The following is a 22,487-nucleotide window of genomic DNA, read 5'->3' on the forward strand; positions in this document are numbered from 1 at the left end:
GGTCGCTTTCCGCAGAAGGGGGGGTGTGGCTTATTTTGCGTGCTTACCGAACGAGAGCACACGGAGGAGGCGCGAGGCTGGGGGGGGGGAAAGACTACGTCACACGCTCCTCTCATTCTTATTGGTCGCTTTCCGCAGAGGGGGTGTGTGGCTTGTTTAAACACATTCACCGTGATCAAAATATTAAAGATATATTTTCTGTCGATCGTCTAAACTAACGAGTTAAAAAGGTTGATATTTTCTGTCAATAAACTAAATTTAGCAGACAGGTAGTTGACTCATTTTTTTTATTTTTTTTTATCAGTTCATACCATTTAATATTGACTTTTATTTCTTTAGCGTTAAGTGATATTTACAGGATCACGTGACACAAAATCCCAGAAACAGTGAATTTGAACGTCTTCAGTAAAAATAATCACATTTGAGTTGAACTATTTATTTTTTTATTCTACTCACAAAAATGTCTCAAACGAGAAGTAGATTATCACAATTGTTGAAGATAAATGTTCTGTAGATCGACGGATCGTTTTCAGGCGCTTTTAAACCTTGTGTGTTTTTTTTTTAAAGCGCTGTTTGAAGTTCACACCGGCTCACCCCGGACACGTGATGCGGGGGGGGCGGGGTTAAGAGCCGAGTGTTTTGGTAGAGAAAGTAACACCAGCTGTTCTCTTCACAACTTCACTCTTCAGGTTGGTTAGCGGTCACTCCGGGCCGGGGGTTGAGTTCAACACCGAGATGTTACAGTCCAGGGGACTTTTTCGTCTTCGCCGCGGTGGAGAACATGGACCCGCTCCGGGGGGGAGATAACGGGACACGACGTTAGCACCCCGGCAACAGGTCGCTCGGTCGGGTTCGGCTTTTGTTTCGCCCGCTTGCGGCGATGGAGCGCGGAACTTTTTCGAAGTACTCCTGGGTCGACTTCGCCTTCTCCCTGGTCGGGTTGTGCACTTTCCTCGTGGACTTGGGCTCCGACGTTTGGGTGGCCGCCGAGTTCTACCGCCGCGGGGACGTCCTCTGGTTCGCGGTGCTGGTCGGCCTCATGGTCCTCTCGTCGCTCGTGGTCCAGATGTTCAGCTGGTTCTGGTTCAAGTACGACCGAGAGCTGCCGGGCTTCCCCGCGCACACCGGGGCCGGAGCGGTGCTCTGCGGGGGCCGAGTGAAGCTCTTCTGCCTGTTGCATGTGCTCCAGCTGGGCTTTCTCTGCAGGTATACGTGTTTGGGTCGGTACCACCGAAACTCCTCCACGATGGACCGACTTAGACCTGTTTTTTTTTGTTTTTTTGGATGTAACTGCAGTGATGCGCGGTTCCTCAAGAGTTTCAACAACCAGCTGGCACACTTTAGGATATTTCTCTAGTTTTATGAAGAAAAATCAAACCGTATTTCTGCAGGATAACTGAAGGAAACGTCACATTTCAGGTGTGGCAACCAGTAAATCCAGTATCTCAGTGGGGGGTGGGGACTGAAGCATCAAATGCACAAATAATGAGATAATGAGATGATGACGAGTTCAAAGTGATCCTGATTCTTCACGCCAGATTGCTTCCATTGGTTTGGGTTTCTCTCATTTCTCACGGTCTTCCCTCCCCAGGCAGATCTCCGCCATACGCCGAGGCTTCCGGGTCTGGTGGCGGAAGGAGGGAGGGTCCGAGTACGCCGTGTACCTGTCCCACGACCTCAGCATGCTGCGCCTCATCGAGACGTTCTGCGAGAGCGCCCCTCAGCTCACCCTGATGATCTACGTCATGTTGTCCACCAACAAGGCCCGGACGGTCCAGTGTGCGTCCTCTCTCTCTCTCTCTCTCTCTCCGGCTTCGTTTGCTTCACTTCACTTCGTCTCGATCGAACTTGTGTTTCTGTGTTTTTGTTTTGCAGTCGTGAGCGTCGCCGCCTCCACCACCTCCATCGCCTGGATGGTGGTGGACTACCACCGCTCCCTGCGCTCCTTCCTCCCGGGCAAAGCCGAGCAGGGCTGGGGTTCCTCCCTGATCTACTTCCTGTGGAACCTGCTGCTCATCGCCCCGCGGGTGGCGGCCCTCGCCCTCTTCTGCTCCGTCCTGCCCGGGTGCGTCGCCGCCCACTTCCTCCTCCTGTGGCCCGTCTTCGTGGCGTGGGCGTGGCGGCAGGGGACGGACTTCATGGACAGCGCGGGCGGCGAGAGGCTCTACCGGGCCACCGTCGGGCTCATCTGGTACTTCAGCTGGTTCAACGTGGCGGAGGGTCGGACGCGGGGGCGGGGCTTCATCTACCACTCCTTCATCACCGCGGACGGAGGGATCCTGCTGGCGACCTGGTGGTGCTACAGAGACCCGGTCCGGTCGGAGCCGTACGCCCTCGCCCTGCTCGTCGCCCTGCCTCTCGCCTACCTCCTGGGACTGCTCTTCAAAGCCCTCTACTACTGCTGCTTCCACCCCAAACTGTGGCGGCCCCCGGTGAGGGACCCCGGACCGCCCGACGATCTGCCCGACGCAGACGTGTCCTTCAGGGACTTCTCCATCCAGGACGGCGCCGCCGCGTCCTCCCGCGTTCTCAACAAACGGATGGCCTGCCACGCCGCTCATTTCTACACATAGACAATGAATCATTAGAAGCCATTTAGATGGCACGAATAGAGCCGAGAAAATAAATTTAGATAAAGTAAATCAATTTAGATAAATTAATACATTTATTTAAAATAAATTTATTTATTTATTAAATAAATGAATTTAATAAATAAATAAATTTAAAGTAAATAAATTTAAATAAAGTAAATTTATTTAAAATAAATTTATTTATTTATTAAATAAATAAATTTAATAAATAAATACATTTATAAATTTATTAAATTTACTAAAATAAATTTAAAGTACATAAATTTAAATAAATAAATTTAAATAAAGTAAATTTAGACCGATAAATGCCACGACGCGATGCAGCGGTGCTTCGCTGCGGGCCGTCTCCGCTGTGTGCTGCACACTTTGCCAGATGCTTCGGACACTTCCAGGCCATAATACAGGTTCAGCAACAAACGGTACAACATGACTTGGGATCAATGGATGAAATCACCTTCGCAGTATATGTCATTTTACATGCGTACATAAAAATCCACAAAGCAGTTCTGCCAACAGAGAGCAGGAGGAAGCTGCAACTTTTATGAGGAAGTAAACTGTACACGTGTTTTTTTTGTGTTTTTTTTGTACCGCTGGTCGAGGCGCATTTGCACGAGATCGAGCAACATATCTTCGAGTCGCTCCTCAAGAAGTCTATAGCTCCTTTGTGCTCGTCGCTCTGAACGTCCTCATCCACCCTCATATTTATCAAAGCGACGGGTAACGCAGAATAAAAGGGTTCGGAAAAAAAAAAAAAAAAAATCTGTGAACTCCGTATTAAGCCTGGATAGTTTAATAAGCTAATTTCTTAAACTAAACTGATACATTTTCTACTAAAGAAATTGTATTTAATAAGTTTTTATATATTCTCCTGGTCAATGGTTTGTTGTTGTTGCTGTTGTGTATTTTGTATTTTAAAAATACAAAATTAGCAAGAAGTAAGAAATGAACAGCGTTTGTTTATTCCAGTGAAATCCAAAGCGGTTTGATAAATATTGTACTGAGTATTAATATCAATAATCAGAATATTTTGGACGTCAATTGTTAAAGGTTTGTTTGACTTTAACTGATTTTTGCAGGAAAGGTTGTATTTCTGAAGTTGAATACGTGACGGCGTTTTATAAATGACGTGTTTGTCGGCTGCTGCTCCTCCAATCTTTTGAATGTAAATTTAACCGCTCGCTACTTTTCTAAACGCCCGTTTTGAGTGCGTTCAGGGACTCGACGCTACTTCGTCTCCATGTTAAAAAAAAAAAAAATTGCATTATTCTGTGTTTATTTAAATCTCCTAACTTGTTGTTTTCTGTGTTATTTTCACACGTTGAATATCTTTCAGTTTAGCCTGTGCATCTCCGCGAATGTTCACACAAACTGTCTCTGCAGAAATCAAAGGTCAAGGCCACGACCGGGTGCTCACTTTTTACCTCATTTGCCATGTGCAATTATTAAAGTGGCAAACATGTTCAATCCCTCCTGGTATCTGCTTCTCTTTCTGTTTCAGAGACACTCGTTGCAGATGGTGAATGATGATTTAAAACTCAAGGTTTTAACAGGAAACTCAGTCATAGTGCGACTAGTCTGATTGACAGTGACGGCTTTTAAGTAGGTCGTGTTGGAAGTGGTTCAGTATGCCTTTAAGATGTGACTCCAAATGAAGGCGTGTCACATTGTAGGAGGAGAGGTTTTCAAACGCTGAACTTTGCCTCTTTGCTGTATTTGAACCCAGCCGAGTATCGTGTAAACAGCTGTTCAGAGAGGAAAGGTGTGGACGGTAGCGGTATGGAAGTCACCGGCGCCGTGTTCAAGTATCCCCTTCTGGATTTCCTCTTCAGTTGTGTGGGCCTGCCGATGTTCCTGGCAGACATTGTCCTGGATATCCTGATTGCTGTGTCCTTCTACCAGGACGAGGCCTACGTGTGCCTCGGCGTCCTGCTGCTGCTGCTCGTGGGCTCCTCTGTGCTGGTGCAGGTCTACAGCTGGCTGTGGTACAGCTACGACAACTTCGAGATGAAGACCAAGTTTGGGAGCAAGCTGAGCCCCAGCCATTTGAAGCTCCTGCATGTGTTCCAGCTGGGAATCTATTTCAGGTTGTGTAAACTGTTTAATTATGTTTTTTTTTTTAAGTGCTTCGGATTGTTTGAACAGAGAGAACAGGAATGACAACCGGACTGTTTCAATTCGGCTTCTTTTGGTTTCGATCAAGTTTCTCTTATCTCAGAGCCTCTTCCTGAAAACATTCCGGTTTCTGGGAAATCCTGGCTAAACACCAGATCTGTGCAGCAGAGAACATAATGTGTAACTTCAGCCTTCAGCAAACGGTCTAGCTGGATTAAGTATTAAAAAAAAACAAAAAAAAACAGAGCATTTAATCCTCCACACATTACATCACCTCTGAATTCAGCTTGTGATACGCAAATAATTTCCTCCTGCCAGCAGCGTCTTGGAAAAGTTTTGCATTGTTTGTGTGTCGACATTTGCTCAAGAATCCCAAAACACATCATTGTTTTCTAGCTGATCGGATTTCAGAGCTCTCCTCTGCCAACATATTAAGAATACAATGCTTGCAATTGGATATTTTCTTTTTCCAATGCCTGAATACCTGCTGTCTCAATATCGTCAGTGTTTTACTTGACTTGGTGTAAACTGGTTATGACTCATACTTCTCCGTCCTCAGGCATGCGGGTGTCTTTTTAACCGGCTGGGAGAACTTCCGCTCGAAGCGGGGCGAGCCCGAGGGCTTCGCCGTGTACATGAACCACGACCTCAGCATGCTGCGGATCCTCGAGACGTTCTCGGAGAGCGCCCCTCAGCTCGTCCTCATGCTCTCCGTCATCCTGCGGGAAAGCCGGCTTGACCACATTGAAGGTCGGTTCCTCAACAGCGTGTCGTGTGTGTGTGTGTTTGGGGGGGGGGGGGGGGGGGGAAGAACCATGAGTCACTGTGACTTCAGTGACAATTTCAAGGCATGAATGAATCAGACTTGCAAGTATTTATTTTTTACATTACAAGTCCTGGAATAGAAACGAGCTACAGATGATGATCTACTGAAAACTGCTGAGTGTTAAGAAGTATATTTAGTCAGGTAGTGTCAGTACACATTTAGAAGTATTTTATGTGAGTATTTCTACATTATTTTGTCCCATTTACTATAAATACCTAAAAAAAAAAAGTAACTGAACTGCTTCTCTGTAAAATGCGACAGTTCAACGGCACCACAAACTTCAGCCTCCAAAATGACTAGTATATATTATATTACATATATTATAACCTTCATGAATGTAGGATTTACTGAGACTGTTGTATCAGAGCCAGTTCAGACCAAAAACTTGTGACGATTTGAACCTCAACTGCATGTTTGTCTTTTTGAAAGTTGTTTTGTTCATTACTACAAAAAAAAAAAAAAAAAAAAAAAAAAAAAAATCACCTTTAATGAAAGAGGAATACCTTTTTTTTTTAAATCCAGAAACTCATTAACTAGAGCAATACAGTCGGTAATGAAGACCGTTCTCATCCTCCTCAGTGCTGAAGACCGTCTTCTCGGTCTCCACCATCGCCTTCTGCGTGACCATGTACCACCGCTCGCTGCGCTCCTTCCTGCCCGACAAGGAGAACCAGTCGGTGAAGTCGTCGATCATGTACTTCTTCTGGAACCTGCTCCTCATCTTGTCCCGCCTCACCGCCCTCGCCCTCTTCGCCTCCGTGCTGCCCTGCTTCATCTTCGCCCACTTCTTGTGCTCGTGGCTGGTCTTCTTCTTCTGCGCCTGGCGAGCCAAGACGGAGTTTATGGAGTGCAAGTGCGGAGAGTGGCTGTACCGGGCCACCGTGGGCCTCATCTGGTACGTCGACTGGTTCAACGTGGTGGAAGGGAAGACGAGGAACAGGACCCTGCTCTATCACGCCTGGATACTGGTCGACGTCTCCGTTCTCTGCAGCCTGTGGTGCTGGAAGATGACCTCGGGTCCACCCGTCGTGCCACACTTGAACGTTATAATGACAGCCGTCTGCGTTGTTGCACTTTACATCGTCGGTCTCTTGTTGAAACTTTTGTACTATAAGTGTTACCATCCGAACCTCAGTAAGGAGGAGCTGAAGGGGGACTCCCCCGACGAAGACGTGGTGGACTATGGCGTCGCATTTCGCAGTCTGCCCGCTCCGTCAACACGCTTGAACCAGAGAATGAGGAAGCAGGCCGAGAGCTTCTACTCCTGACCTGCATCCCTCGGCGGCCACGGGAAGCTGAGGTCAGGACGGGAGTCATGCAGATGTCAGTCAACCGGCGGTTTTCGCGAGAGATCACAGGGTTGTGTGGGAAAGATGAGCAGCAAAACGCTCCTCCCCGAACCGCCCCCGACCGAGCAGACACGAGGTCATCCGGCTTTAATGAAGGTCCAAGTTGTTGAGATGTTTTCTCGGACGCACTTTCAGCACCGTTTCAAAACTATGAAAATAATTATTTTATCTGTAAAGGTCCAGCTTAAATCATCAATTGAATACAAAGCGAGGAAGTGAGACCTGATTACAAGTGGTCACTCACACAGAAAACAGCATTATTTATTAGTTGTGTTAAATTATGTCTTTGACCGGGGCAGGAACGACCAACCACTGTTTTATAAGTACTGTACTGGAGCATCCAAGTGTTTACCAGGTTTTCTCAATGGTCTTCCAGTTTTTCCAGAATGCCTTATTTGTAAGTTAATTTAAAAAAAAAAAAAAACATTATATTTATATATCTGTTGTTAATTATTTGTATTTTTTTGTAGCTTTTTACCACAACAAGCAATAAACACAAACTTGAGTCTGAAACATTTTAAAATGTATTTACATTGTATTGAGTGTCTCAGGTACACAGGAAAACCCTACAGGACTGATGGGGCGGAGGGGGGGGGGGTATTGATTACTGTAATTAAATTACTATTGATTATTATGATAAGTGTTCAGTTTACAGGATCACATCCAGGCTCTCTACATGACCCTCACATGTCCTTGCAGATGAGATGAAACACATTAGAAAAATAAAATAAAATAAAAAAAACAAACAGCTTTTTAAAAATAACAGTATTTGGCATCGAAAAAAAAAAATTAAAAAAAGGACATCGAAAAGTATAATCCTTTAAACATTGCATGGACTTTTTTTTTTTTTTTTTTTTTTACAGCCATGGTATGTACACTTCAAAACAGACATGACATGCAGACACGGTAAAGAAATAAACATTCAATAAAGCTGAAAAGATGCAATGGTCTCAGTTTTGACAAATCTTTGTCAAAAAAAGTGAGGACTGCTCAATTCTCCTGAATTCACGTAGGTAGTACGACACCCAACGACCGCAGAGCTCACGTTGTTAAAGCTGCGTTTCACCTCGTCATGGGACCTGCATTAAAAAATACCATTTTATAACAGATTGTGATTGTCTCGAAGCGGCGCGAAGCGTTTCACAGCAGCAAAATAAATGCGATCTCCTTTTTTTTTTTTTCTTCTTCTTCTTCGAAAGGGAGGCAAACATCCGAAAACAAAGCGGACATTATTTTTGAGAGATTTTCCTCAAACGAAAGTATGAAAAACAAGAACGTTCCCCAGCAAAAGTAGCAATAAACCATCGTGAGCCCGTTTCCTAAAGCAGGCTTCTTCACACACTCCCCGCCGTGATGGATGTATAGTTTCAATAACAGTGCAGACAGAATAATCAACTCAAAATCTTTGTAACAAAAGAAAATCTTGTCAGCACTTTTTTTTTTTTTTTTTAAGTATCGAGTTAAACAAAAAAAAGAAGAAAGAAGTAAAATAACACTTTGGATAATATAACGATGCAGTGATACGTGTATCAAACCAAAAACAAAGTTACATATTTCCCTTTTGAGATTATGCATACAGATGAGGGTCAAAGGCACAATATAAATATGCACGCAAGACACACAAACAAATTACACAGAAATACACATTCGTAGCGGTCGAGCTGCATGTGTGTGTAAAAATCGTCTTCAGGCTCAGTATTGTTCAGTCGTAATCTCATTCAGACCAGAGAGAGTCGACTCCTGCTTCCCTCACCGACGAGAAATTCCTCAAAGTAAGGTTCGTGACAGAGCAGAGGAGTATTGCACAGTCGTCATCTTTTGTTTCGTTTTCCCCTTTTGAATATGACTCATTAAAGGTTGTCATGCAGCTGATTGATTAGAATTAAAACATCAAGTGATTAATGGATTCGTCAGCAACTTTTAAATAATAGTTTGAGTGCTGTTTTTATTTTTTTTATGAAAAATCAAGAGCTTATTTTTAAAAAAATTATTCTCAGTTGCTGTTTTTCATCTTTTTTTGAATGTATTTTGGGTTGTGGACTGTTGGTCAATTACAAAGATGCCACAGAGCATTTTGTTCACTTTTTCCTTCAAGAAAAAACAAAATGATTATTTTCTATTAATCTGATTATTTTCTTGATCATTTTTTTGGGTACAAAAACAACATAATTTCCAAACCTACTAAATGCTTGTTTTGACTCATCGGCACTCCAAAACTCAAAGATATTTTACTTTACTTCCACATAACCAGATTTGTTTTTGCTATTTTTGCTTGAAAAATTACAAAATCATTTTACATCTAGGTCCTAAGAAAAAAAAAGAAAGAAAAAAAAAGAAGAATCTGAAAGGATCAGGAGCTAAAAAAAATAAAAAGCAAACAAAAGCAACAACAACAACAACAAATGTTAACACCAAGTCGGACAGAGCGTCTGGGCCCACCACGTTTGTCCTTATTCACACCGCTAAACAACGACAAAAAAAACAGCAGAAATCGGCTGTTTTAAATGCAAATTGTGCCTCTTTCATCTGAAGGAGATGTTTCTTTTGATGGAAGTTAAACTCTGTCTGGGATTTCAAGGCCACTTAGGACTGTGCTCTGAGGACCCCAAAGGACAGGCGGCGTCAATAAGACAAATAGGGTTGATCATCGCCGGCGTCCTGTGAAAACCACGCGTCCCCGTAACGTCACAAACCACGGTAAACTTTTAACAGCTGCGTGACCGTGCTTTCAGGTAATAAACATGTTTCTATATGATTTTCAAAAAAAATAATAAAAAAATGTAACACTTAAAAGGAGAATTCCACCATTTTTCCACATCACAGTCTGCTGGCGAGGACGAGTGTAAATGTCGTGACCCCAGAGGGGCTCGGTGAAGTCCGACGATGTCCTCAAGTGACATCGAATGAGCTGAAGACTACAAGTTTGGACATTTTAAACGAAAAATACGAAGTAGTGCTTATTAGATCGCCGCAGTCATCTCTGCATGAAACTGGCTGCTATGAGAAAAACACGTCCAATTCTTTTTTTTTTTTTTTTTTTACCCGAGTGTGGCCGAGTTGCATCGTGGATAATACAGGCGTGAGGAGAAAGCAGAATATGAGAAGAGAACAATATGAAATCATTGGACTTTAATCCTTCAGCTTTCCTGCTTTCTTTCCCTTTTTTTGTTTTGATACGTGGTTTTCACTGGAGCGTGACGCTATTTTCAACAACCTGCCGATAATACTAACGACCTCACTGTGTAAGTCACCTGTCGATCTCCCCGGTCGCTGCTGAAACTGATCAGGTTTATGTTCGACGCATTATTCCCGCCCTGCTTTCCTCACTTTACGCCCCGGTGGCGTTCAGAAAGGATGACTCGGGCGACCACGGATCACGCACACCACGTGTGAAAAGGACCACATGTCTGGTGTTGCAACACAGCGGAGAGGCGGGAGCAGCTGACCGACCGGTGGTGAGGTCAAGAGGGAAGGTCGGGATCAATGTTAGTACCGTTTGTTAAATAGTAGACGAGCTACATGAGAGGCAAAGAAAAAAAGAAAAGAAAAAAAAAAAGAAGGAAATGAGGATTTTGATTCTTGATGACTGTTAGCTAATTCATGATTTGCAACCAACAATGATGCTTTCAAGTCTTTTCAATGCAAAAACACAAACAAATCTGCTTTGATGTTGTTCTTTGAATTATAGAGTCAAAATGAAAAAAAAAAGCTACAACCCTAAAAGATTAAAAAAAACAAAAAAAACAGTAAAAAACAACAACAACAACAACAACTTCCCTTTGATTGTGAAAATCCGGAAAGAGAACCGAGATTGAGGGATAATGTTCAACGCAGGATATTTGATGCTGAAGAGAAAGACGATAAAATAAAAATGGATGTCATCCCTTCTGGGTCCAGATCAGTGCCAGTTTCAGCCGTTTGGAGGTTAGCTGCCGTAGAGGGTGAAGGTGAGGGTGGAGAGGGGACGGGGACGGGGCGGGGGGGGGAGTGCTGGGCGAGAGGAAACTTAAAATTCAGCCGACCCGATGCGTCCGGTTTGTTTCTCACAGTCAGCTCCGACCCAAAGTCCGCCTCCATACGTATACATATCATCACACGAGTCGTCAGCGGGAGCAGATAGCCGTTTCTAATTCTAGCGGGCCGAGTGTGTATCGTCGGGGTCGTGGAGTAGTTTTTTTTTTCTTTTCTTTTCTTTTTTCACACAACGTCACTCCACGAGTCGCCGGGCGCGACGACAACATTTTCCCTTTTTTTAGCGTGCGACATTCAAGGACGGCGTCTCCTTTACAAGAAGTCCAGCTCCAGCGCTTGGTGAAGGGACACGAGGTCGCCGTGAGCAGAGATCCGCCAGAAAGGCATGTTGTGCTGCACGGGGAGGGAGAACACAACTGAGCTCTGACTGGCATAATCACACTGGATCTGTATTTCATTTCTCTAAAATGGACCGACACGAGACGAATGCAGTGATTTACAAGTCTGGAACCGTCAACGCATCAAATATCGCCATGATCTCATTTGACTTGTTTTCGTATCCACGATTTCGTTTAAGCTTTGTACTCACATCTCAGCTTTTCTGGCGCAGACGCCTTGTTAAATGATCGAATCTGGACCGAACCGGATGAACACACGGGAGTCACGGGAACTTTCAGGTTTACCTGTTTTGCTGCGAACTCCTCATCTCGACCGTCGCCGATCACCACGTACGTCACTTTTTTCCCGAAGCGAGAGACGATCCTCTCGAAGCAGCTCTCTTTCCCTGCAGGAAAAGGAAACCACAAGCGGATTAACTCACCACCTCGGACCTGCAGTACGTTTCTCCGCAGCAGATCGAACTGTACTTCGGTGTTTTCACGCGTACCTATTTTTGTGGCGCTGTAGATGTTCTCGATGGGGAACACGTCTCCCAGGCCGTAGAGCAGCACTTTGGCCAGAGCTGGAACCAGCTGAGTGGTGGTGACCAACACATTCATACACTTCCCCCTGTCGGTAGAAACACAAAGGTTTAATGAATAGCATGACTTAGCAGCAACAAAACCGCAGTTCAAACAATAACACAGACATAAGGAGAGTCTTTTGATGCCCACGGTTGTACTAATTGAAATAAATTATAAAGACCAGGTCAGTGATGCATTTTTGGCATTTACACAACTATTCTGAGGGATTCATTTACCCAAATCTAACTAAAGGAATTTCATTTAAAAAAGTTGATGTTCACCGCAGCACGTGCTACAAAAACCTGCTTGATGGTACGTATTGAAGGTGGAAACATCCGAGCAGAACATTTTTCTGATGAGGTGGAGTTCAAATTAAACTGTCAGCCTGGTTTAAGTGTTCACAATGATTGGAGGTTTTTTTTTATTGGATCGGAGGCACGCTGAGGTGCACGGGGGCGCTTAAAGAAATAAAACCTCAAACCTGGACTGGATGAGCAGCAGAGACTTGAGCGCCGTGCTGAGCCAGGCGTCCGTCACGTTCTCGATCTCAGACTGAAGTCTTAACAGCAGCTCCCTCTTCATGGGACTCAGCAGGCCTGGAGGACAACAACATAACACGAGGTGTAAATCCTACAAGAAACAACATTTAAGTGCTTCCTGTTTTAATGTTTCCGGTGTCTGAAATGACGCACCTCCCATTGGTTGGTGGTGCAACGACAAACACGTAATGTCACAGCTAAATATTCAAAATCAAAAACGCAGAAGGGAGCGCACACGCAGATCTCCAGTTTTCTGTTTCCTTTTGGCCACTAGGTTGAACCTTGAAAACATGTTAAATTCACGCCTAAACCGGCCTTTTAAAGCGTGAAACACAAGACTGGAGGTGCCTGTACCTTTTACTTCTCGTCATTTACTTTGATATAGCTGTGTGTGATACAAACTCACCCCCGACGTTCCCTTTGTAGCTGTTGTAGATCTCTTTTAGCCGGCGGTAGCGGAAGGCCAGTTTGCGCATCCACTCCACCCCCCCCTGCACTCCCGCGGCGGCCCCCGACGCTCCTCCCCCACTGGGGCCGTTAAAGCCGTCAGCCAGGAAGTTGTAGTTACTAAAGTGCAGGCGAGACACTTATTAGCCTGAATGAAAGTCTGAGGTGAAACTAGTGATGTAAAAAGAAGAGAAGTCGGCATGTGCCGGGCCGGTCGGCTGCAGGACAGCACGTCACACACCTCAGGTCCTGTCCGTTGTCATCAGAGGCCACGTCCTCCACGTGGACCTGGTCACACTCCTGGAAGAACACAACGAGTGGGAGGTTTATTTTGTTCGTTTCGTTCAGAACTGCAAACATCGGGGTTGGGGAGGGGGGCGGGAGGGTGGGGGGCGGGGGGGCAGACGGTCTGAAGCGCGTGGTACAGGTGCACGCTGAGCGCGTCCAGTTTAACGACAGAGAATGCGAGTGCTGAAGCAGGCGGGTCGAAGGGGTTGTACTTTGACTCTTGATAAGTCGTGGCCAAGCGCACTTGCACTTTGGCAGTTTGCTATTATCGCGGCGGATTTTCCAAGTAGTAGGAACACAAACAGAGTTTGTTGGGCAGAAAAAAATGTAGAACGGTCAAATGTGGTTTTGTTGGTCAACTTTCAGCTGCCTGAAGACGGAAACGTGCCAACAATGTCCCTGACCGACCGACACACCCACGGGCGCTCGGACGGGCACTCAGACGGGCGCAGGTACATTTGCTATTCAAACAGCTTGGTTGAACTGCTGCGCCTGGTCTGAAACCAGCGGGGATACTTAAAGTTGCGCTCGGTGCCACTTTATGCCAAGTGCATAGAGCCCAAAATGATAATAATAATAATAATAAATATTTCATGCACACCTTCATCGTGTCAAACTCAAGGAAGTCTGTAGGAAGTCTCACCCCCAACCTGATAATAAGGAACCTTTGCAACGGCCTCGGAAGACGTCTTTTTACTGACCGTCAGTTTGACAACACTGGTGTGTGGAAACCGCACCTTTGGCTGGTTTATGTTTAGTTTTAATGCAGTTTTACTGGGATTTGATTAAACCCCGCCCCTTTTTTAATTAAAAAAAAATAAATAAAATTATCCAACAGCCGTGTATTAGAATTTCTCCAGAACTCAACGACCTCGATAAGAGATCAGGATCAGGAGGTTTCTCACTAATAATAATAATTTAGCTTGTACCAGCTGCTGTAACCAGAAGTTTAAAAAAAAAAAAAAAAAAAAGAAAGCTGCTTTTCTCAGACCGGTCTGGCTGTTTTCCACTTTACCTCCAGGTCATTGAAGAACAGATGAGTGTCGGCCAGCTCAAAGATCAGCTCCTCCATCTGCAGGCCCAGGTTCAGCACTGTGGCCGGGTCCTGAACACACGAAACACAGACCCGCAACAGATGTCACGCAATAAAACTGAGTCACACTTTTGCAGTTTATATATTGGATGCTCAAACTTTTTTTTTTTGGTGCTTTTTTTCTCCACAGAAACTAACCTTCCCAAACTTCTGAGCGTAGGAGCCGGTGAGCAGTGAGTGGAATATTATGATGGTCTCATCCAGATCCCACAGAAAAATGCGCTAAAACACACAAAAAGAAGAATATTAATTACGATGTAAAACACATTTAACTATGTCTTTTCTTTTTAATTTGCAAATTGATCCTTTCAGCTGTTCATCGTTGCATCACTAGCTTTGCCATTACCTTTGAAAAACATTAAACTACATGAATGTGCTGTTCTATATAGACTTTGGACTTGACCGACACGGCGGTGCTTTAGTCCACTTAATAAATGGGCAATGGTGAGCGAAAACATTTGATTTAATGGTCAAAACAAGCTCAAACTCGGTTGATAAGATTACGCGCTACAGTTTAATCAACCCCCTACAAGTCGAGCGCACGTCTACCTCCAGGTCAGTGTCAGCAGGTGGGGAGCTATCAGACTTCCTGCCCTTCCCTTTGGCTTTGCCAACCGAGTTCCTGCGGCCGACCTCGTCGTGATCTCGGGCTCCAGCAGGGAGGGCAACGCCGGTGGGGAGGGACGCACCTGCCGGGAGGTTCTCTGGTGGGGACGCATCTGAATACAAGACGGGAGGACACGAGTGGGACATTAGTCCCCGATCAATTCACTGACTTCTGTTGTCTTTGAAATGAAATGTGTGTGAGAAAGACTATCAACACATATTTCATATAAACACAGCAGTACAAAAGTTTTAGGCCCTTCAGTTGTTTGGGTTCTCATCGATCATGCAGTGACATCAGACTCACGAGGACCCGCTGCTGCACTTTGTATGAAGTTCATGGATAAATAAAGAATATGAATGGCATCATCGTAAAAAGCATCCTCACTTTACTTTTAGCACCTTAAACTTTTGCACAGTATTGTGTGTATATACAGATAAACACACACTCAGAACAACGCGCTCCGTGGTTTTAAAAGCAGCTTTCGTAATGGAAAGGACGAAGGAAATAAAAATAATAATAAAATTATTAAAAAAAATATATATAGAAATCGGGGTATGAAAAAGACCTCGGGGAGGCAGTCCGGCTGAAGCGGCTTCCTCCGACTTCACAGCTGAATATCCGGCCACGCCGACACCGGCGCTGTGCTCGTCGCTGCTGGGCAGCCCGGCGGGCACGTAGCTGGGAGGCAGAGTGTAGTACTGAGAGAACTGACTCTGTCCTAGAGAGTTATAGCTGCTGAACTCCTGGAGAAGGTGAAGAAAGAAAAAAAAGATGATGATGATGATGATGATGATGATGGGAAAAGACTGACAAACACAATGCAGCGATAATCTCATTGTTCAACATAACTGGTTGCGTGTCACAGAGCAGGTTAGTTTAGTCCTGATAAAATCATCCAGAAAAACCTCCACCTGCATACTCAACAACTTAAATATGGAACTGGATCTGTCCTGTTGCTTTAAAACTCTTGCATATGCTTAGCCACTGTTTATCAAATCGTATTTTATGCATCACTGTGTATAGTTGTCTGATAGTCTAAAAGGATGACACAGAATAAGAATCTTGACAGAATGTTCTCCAGAATTTTTATTTGATTTGTGGCATGTTTATCTGGATAAATTCATAACCTGAATTGTGAGTATTTTTGTTATTTTAAAGATAAAACACACGTACGAATCTTTGATGTTTCATTTGTTCTGATAATTAAGCATAAAAACAAGATATGACACGTGGATTTTCCTCTCCTGTGGAGTCCTGATCAATAGGAGAACACATTTTGTTCCACTGAGGAACACCACCGTCCTCCTCACCTGGTGGCCCGCTGCCGTGGAGGCGGTGGTGACGGATGTAGCTGAGGGGATGTTGGAGTACACACTGGATGTGGTGAAGCTTGAGCCTGGACACAGAAAGAGCTCTTTAAAACAGAGTTGAGTATAATAACAACAACAACAAAAAAGTGTTTTTCATGATGGTTGAAGTGAGAGGAAGAGAGGGAAACAGAGCTGTGCCACTGCAAGTTCTCCTTTATTTCTGTGTTCTTTGCAGACAGTGTGACAGCGTTATCTGGTGAGACAGAGTGAGGTTGCAGCTTGCCTTGGCTGGGGTATGAGTAGTGCAGTTGGCCTGGCGGGGTTGAGGTATATGCGGTGCTGAAGCTGAGAAACCCAGGCTGGCCACCAGAGGGCGCCTCAGGCAGCCCTGTCTCTGTTTTTATGCCTGGCCACATAGCACCTGAAGATCAGAGAGAGCAACGGGAGCAGAAAATGAAAGAGGCAGCGGGAGAAGTGGGTCGAGGTTAAGAGACCGGCTCCTCCGGTCAAGATTCGGGGCTTTGTGTGTAAAAGCAAGAGACCAAAAGCAGATTGATTCCACAGCGCCAAAGCACAGTAAGACCTTTGAAGCAAAGTAACGAAGGTGTGATGCTGAGTTTTTAGTGAGCAGAGTCTTAAAATGCGCTGAGAGAAGGAGCGGACACTAACCAAACGGTGGGAGGCCGTAGGTCTGGCCTGTCTGGGGGAAGCCCGAGTACACAGTGGACTGGGCCAGAGGAGGGAAAGCCACCTGGCTGGGGTACGACGTCACTGCTGGGCTGAAAGAGAGAGCGCGACAACTAGAACCCGCAACACACCTGGATGTACCTGCACCAAAACGACTACGTCAGCGCCCGATACCGTCGTGTGGCAACTGAATATGTAAAGGAAGCATGAAATGAGAAATTAAGGAATAAAACTGTCGATTCAAGGTTGCGGTGAATGTTCCGTTGCGAGAACAAAATGTCGGTATTCAAAGGCGGTAAAGAAAGGCTGATCCTTTTAAGATTACTGAGCTTTACAGAGATTTCTTCAGAAAAAAAAAACTTGATTAAATCCTGAAGTTTTTCTTTTGCTAGGGATTTCTCAAAAAAATGATTACACCATAAGAATAAAAACAAGAGTAATAACTATGAAGTGTTTAAGGAATAAACCCGCACAGTGGAGCAGGAAAACCGATTACATCTGTACTGGTGCAGCTAAAAACCTTGTGTCATGTTTGTGCTTATTCTTAAATGTTTTTAACATCACAACGTGATAAATGATGGGATGTATGCAGTGTACTCACTTGCTTCCCTGATAAACCTGTTGGGTGTATTCAGACGTGGCTGTGTCGGTGGCTGTAAAACAGAAGCCTCAGTTTTAGCTACAAGATCAGCTTTCCTGTCTTTATTACTGCATCGTACATCATTTAAATCTGAGACAGGATCTCTTGTTCCTACCAGAATGTGCATACGAGTTAATGGAGTCACCACACGCTTCGGGTGCTGCTCCTCTGTCTGCGTTCGACTGCTCCTGCTCACCTGCAGCCAGAGATATACATTTAAAAAAAACAAAAAAAACTTGGTATACCACAGCAACCTTTGTGTGGACTGTGAGCCTTGAACATATTTCCTGCTTACCCGGATCGAGCCGAGCCGCGGACAGAGCAGAATAGGAGCCGTCCTGCTCCGACGGACCTAAAACAGCCGCTGGGCTCCTGTCGCCACCCAAATTACTGAAACGGCATCAAGAATACACGTTAAAATTGAATTTCTGCCCCGAACCTGCAAATCGGCTAAAAACCAAGAAAGTCCAACAAGGTTTTTTTTTTTTTTTTTCCTTTCAGTGGTTTTTCTTGCGTGGTTTAAATAAGCAGCAGCTGAAAAGATGTAAAAAGTGAATACCAACCGTGGCTCTTTCTCCAGTCTACCGTCGAGCTCAATCTTGGCCTTCTTCGTCTGCGCACACACAAAGAAAACTTCTGAGAAAAGGTTTTAGTTCTATTTTCTCTGCTGCTTAACAACTATTATATGTGGCATAATTTTTTACCTCAATATTTAAACAAATGAAATCAAATAAAAATAATGGGTCTGATATCTATCGCGCTAAATGATTCTTTCTTTCATGGAGTTCTTTTGTGGTTTCTGTCTGGAGGCTATTTGCTCTACGGTGAAAAGAAATGACATCAGAACCGTAACTATATATTGTGTTTACGCACAGTATCATAATACTATAATACGAGTAGTGTGCTGTGAAAAGGTGGCACGCAAATATCAAAGACCTGCACAGTTTTCTGTGCAATAATATTACAATGAAACATCTGTTTTGCACCTTTACTGCTTTATTTTCCAAATTATAAAGCGAAAACAAACAGTGAGCCATCAATACCAATTTTACACCCTTTTATAATTTATTGTTTCGGGTATTTTACCTTGTTTATTCGACAGAAGGTGACACATTGCTTTTACAATTTGGCCTTATTTTGGCCAATTAACACACAAAAACCACCAGAATAATCCATTTATAATTATGTGCTTATGAAAAAAATCACAAATTCCCACATTTGAGAAACAATAACTGGCAACTATTTTTTAATTTGAACTTAAAATCACGATGAACTTATAATCATTTATTTATTAGCTACTCAGTACAGTGAAAGTCACATTTTAAAATCCAGTGAAATTCACTGCCAACTTTGATTGGCTAAAGAAGAAATGAGATAAAATGATATCTGAAATATCTGCATGAACTTCACGATGCAACAGAAATACATGTTTCTTGTGTGTCACAGAAAACAATGCACAGATTCATCTTACAATATATATACATGTCTATTTATGTTTTATATGTCTATTTATGTCTAATTTTTTGCTTCTTTTTTTTTTTGCACACAGAGAGAGAAGCTACAACCGGAGTCAAATTCCTTGCATGTGTAAACATACCTGTCCAACAAAGCCGACTCTGATTCTGAAAACTGCTGCGTAATGTTTGTTTAAGCTGTGTGTTGCTGTGCGTGGACTCACCGGCAGCTCGGGCAGCTCCTGCGGGTCATCCATCTCTGCAGCGGAGCGACCCGACATGTCTGCACGCTCAGCCTACTCTCTGCGCCCGGAGAGCCTGTCGGGACCCTGCTTCACACAACCGGAGGACCCAAAACACAAGGAGGCACGGAATAAATGGCAGGAGTAAAAGCCTTATGTAGTTTTCCGATGCGTGACTCTCCCCTCCCCCTGTGCCATAAAGAAACGCTCATCGATGGATCCCTCCCCCTCCCCTCCACGCCACTATCAGGGGCCGATCAGCGGTAGAGGTAGAGGCCATAAAGGAAATGTGGCGCCCGGGTTTTAATCTCCAGCACGGGACCCGCAGGTGAGGCACGTGCGGCGCTGACGTTACCCAATGTCCCCGCCACTCTTTGTGTTTACTGTGGGATTAAGGATGCGTGCCACTTTACATGTGTCCCAACCTATATTCAAGGAAAACATATTCTCCAGAAGCTTTAACTGCTCAGGTGCAAGCTGTCATATCAATAGATGCCCCGGAGGAGGGAAGGGGGGGTGAAGGGGGAGGAGGGGGGGGGTGAAGGGGGAGGAGGGGGTGGATAAGATCTAACCTCGTTTTGTCCCCCAGTGTGTCAGGTAGTCGTTAAGGGTGCGTGTTCAGGATCCAACACGTGCCACCTGAACTGTTGGGGCCACCGAAGTGATCTTATGCAAGATTTATGTAAGTGAACTCGAAAAAATGAGGCTACCGGATGGATTCCCGACAACAAATTAAAAAGATATGTTCTAGATATTAAGACCACAGCTTACTGTACGCAGTCGTAAGATGCTAAACTTTAAAAGATGATGAAGTCACCGCGATAATTAAAACTTTCCCTGCTACACCGACTCCAAAACGTTTTCCACTCTCAAACTGCTGCTTTTTTAATAATATTGTTAATCAGAGATGATCAGATTATTTCTGGCTCATCTGACAGGCCTGAATGAATCAAAACCGTCATCTCTCCAGCTGTTGCCGACGGTAACCAGGCTGATCGCGATCACCTCTTCTCCGCCAACAACAACACCCGGGTTGAATCGCACCACCCGAGAAACACCATCGCCCTGTTACAGGATCCTTCGGGGGAGGGGAGGTGGTGGTGGTGGTGGTGGTGTGGGGGGGGGGGGGTGTCTGCTTCAAGCTATTCCTTTCTTTTCTTAAAGCGTGGAGAAAGGAGACGCAAGGTCATCAAAGAGGAGGGAAAATCCGATCAGCTGTGACCTTGAGATTCTCTTTTATTTGACACAGAAAGTCTGAAACGTCTTCTTTCACGGGTGGTGTATATTTCCACCAAGTCCCTCAAATGTTTTCTAAAAACAACGACGATATTTTGTCACTGATCCGACGGAAATCGGTCAATAACGGGAATCAGTTTCGCAAGTTCACAAGATCTTGTTGATTTTCAGAAGAATTTCAGGGGTCGTACTCGTGAAAGCTTTCTCGTAGAATTACGGCGAAACACTCTTCGAACGCTGAGCGAGTTAATGAAACGCTGCAGATTAGATCATGCTGGGGGGGACGGGGGACGGGGGGGGGGACGGTGTTTGTGATCCATCTCATTTCCCACCCGACGCAATAACGACATTAAAAGCGACCGCGGCGCTTAAGATATGTTGCAACTGGAAAAATACAACGGCGCTGCAGCGATGACTCGGGTCTGTCGCAACCACCCGTCACATTGGGATACAGTTAATTTCATTTCCACTGGATGTCACTGTGGATTTTTATTTATTTATTTTATGTTTTTAATCAACCGATCTGCCCCGGGTCCGAGATGATGGAATCACATTTCAAAAGCTCAGATTCTTTGATGGAAATGTTTTTGCCTATAAAAAGTTAGGAACGTTTTGTGAATACTTGTCGTCGTCACGCGCGATGTTAAACCTGAACTTCTTCGGGTTTTGGACTGTCGATTGGACAAAACAAGACGTTTGAAGCGACTGTGAGAAATTCTAATGTGTATTTATAAAAAATAAATAAATAAAAAAAAGTAGATTCATGCTACGGACAAAACAAATAATTGAGAAAATAATCATTGTTGACAACGTTTGACGTTAATATTCATGTAACCTGTGACGATATCTAACATGTCAACTTGTGATTTTATTGATTGATTGTAGATAAACATATAAAAGGAGGCTTTAAAAAAAAAAAAAAAAAAAAAAGTGGTCTTTTGAACTTTCTGGGATGAATAAAATAACAACCAGATTAGATTAAAAATTAGATTAGATTTGCAGATTAGGAGTAAATCCCTGATGCAGACAGATGAATCTGTCTTTTATTATGAAGACACAGTTCATTGTATGTTTGATATAACTGAGCCTGGACAGAACCGGACAGATAAACCCAGAGGACAGGTAACCCCAGAGGACAGGTAACCCCAGAGGACAGGTAACCCCAGAGGACAGGTAACCAAGAGGACAGGTAAACCCAGAGGACAGGTAACCCCAGAGGACAGGTAAACCCGGCCGAGGACAGGTAACCCTAACCCAGCCGAGGACAGGTAACCAAGAGGACAGGTACCCCAGAGGACAGGTACCCCAGAGGACAGGTACCCCAGAGGACAGGTAACCAAGAGGACAGGTACCCCAGAGGACAGGTACCCCAGCCGAGGACAGCTCGCTTGTGAAGGTGAAGTCAGGCGTCCGACTACTTCCTGAAAAGCTCTTTTCCTTTTTAAAAAAACAAAACAACAACCAACAAGCCCGAGACATTAAAATGTCCACAACATACGGGTTTACTCGCTGGCTGGACTTATTAAAGAGACGCAAGTTACAGCGACCCGAACCAGCGTTTAGACAACACCCGGGCCAGCTTCCGGCGGAACCGATAGCTTCCCAACGTTAGCGGGCGGATCGGTTACTGCCTCGATTATATTTTTTTTCACCAACTAATTTTACAGCGTAATCCGCGTCGTCCCCCGGTCGGTCGTGCATGCGCGCTGCTTTATATCTGGTCAAGGAATAATTGACGGTTGACTCGTCACGATGTGTACTTAAGTTTGGCCCGGGCTCGAAACTTTTCCGCTCCAGAGATTAGTCGGCACCGGCAGCCATTGGAGTTGGGTGCTGAAATGGCAGCGTGTGAGAGCATCTCACGACTGCAAAGCCGATCGCGAAACAAACAATCCCGACACGCCGAAATGATCAAACCCGGTCTTACCATTGAAGGCGCGGAGGAGGATCGCTTTTATTTAAGCGTCTTCAATTGAATCCACAGTGTCAAGCTTTGTCTGTTGTTAGGGAGCACTATTTAGCAGGAAGTTTGCGTTGCGGGCCCTACGGCGCATGTGCGAACCGTTGTTTCTCAGAAGCCGTTTCGTTGGCGCCACGGGAGACGACAGGTGTTGGAGAAAGAAAAATGCCAA

At 44.6% G+C, this 22,487-nt stretch overlaps 3 protein-coding genes across 5 annotated transcripts; 2 read left to right on the top strand and 1 right to left on the bottom strand.

Moving 5' to 3' along the window:
* Window positions 1–616: 616 nt before the first annotated feature.
* On the top strand, window positions 617–2,613 carry xkr8.3 (XK related 8, tandem duplicate 3). The gene is made up of 3 exons (XM_069176190.1): window positions 617–1,206; window positions 1,592–1,779; window positions 1,876–2,613. Exons 1-3 carry the CDS (start codon window positions 881–883, stop codon window positions 2,571–2,573), a joined length of 1,212 nt encoding a protein of 403 aa, XP_069032291.1. The 5' UTR covers window positions 617–880; the 3' UTR covers window positions 2,574–2,613.
* Window positions 2,614–4,282: 1,669 nt separating this feature from the next.
* Window positions 4,283–7,322, top strand: LOC138214842 (XK-related protein 8-like). The gene is made up of 3 exons (XM_069176671.1): window positions 4,283–4,675; window positions 5,263–5,453; window positions 6,109–7,322. Exons 1-3 carry the CDS (start codon window positions 4,368–4,370, stop codon window positions 6,795–6,797), a joined length of 1,188 nt encoding a protein of 395 aa, XP_069032772.1. The 5' UTR covers window positions 4,283–4,367; the 3' UTR covers window positions 6,798–7,322.
* Window positions 7,323–7,384: 62 nt separating this feature from the next.
* On the bottom strand, window positions 7,385–22,461 carry eya3 (EYA transcriptional coactivator and phosphatase 3). 3 transcript variants are annotated; one of them, XM_069176666.1, is made up of 19 exons: window positions 22,283–22,461; window positions 19,102–19,206; window positions 17,987–18,036; window positions 17,719–17,813; window positions 17,539–17,619; window positions 17,385–17,436; window positions 16,766–16,875; window positions 16,380–16,517; window positions 16,097–16,182; window positions 15,352–15,529; window positions 14,729–14,898; window positions 14,318–14,401; window positions 14,102–14,191; window positions 13,040–13,098; window positions 12,758–12,918; window positions 12,294–12,408; window positions 11,737–11,858; window positions 11,534–11,634; window positions 7,385–11,243 (listed from the first exon to the last, which is right to left on the bottom strand). In XM_069176666.1, the coding sequence occupies exons 2-19, from the start codon at window positions 19,156–19,158 to the stop codon at window positions 11,163–11,165; spliced, it is 1,830 nt and encodes a 609-aa protein (XP_069032767.1). In that variant the 5' UTR covers window positions 19,159–19,206; window positions 22,283–22,461; the 3' UTR covers window positions 7,385–11,162. The 3 variants fall into 3 exon arrangements, with proteins under 3 accessions (XP_069032767.1, XP_069032768.1, XP_069032769.1); XM_069176667.1 differs by having other exon boundaries at window positions 19,102–19,209; XM_069176668.1 differs by lacking the exon at window positions 16,380–16,517 and having other exon boundaries at window positions 22,283–22,460.
* Between the last annotated feature and the right edge of the window lie 26 nt (window positions 22,462–22,487).

Source organism: Embiotoca jacksoni, unplaced genomic scaffold (assembly GCF_022577435.1).
Source record: "Embiotoca jacksoni isolate LCO1_2020_lvr unplaced genomic scaffold, fEmbJac1.0.p SCAF_7, whole genome shotgun sequence".
Lineage (NCBI taxonomy): Eukaryota > Metazoa > Chordata > Actinopteri > Embiotocidae > Embiotoca > Embiotoca jacksoni.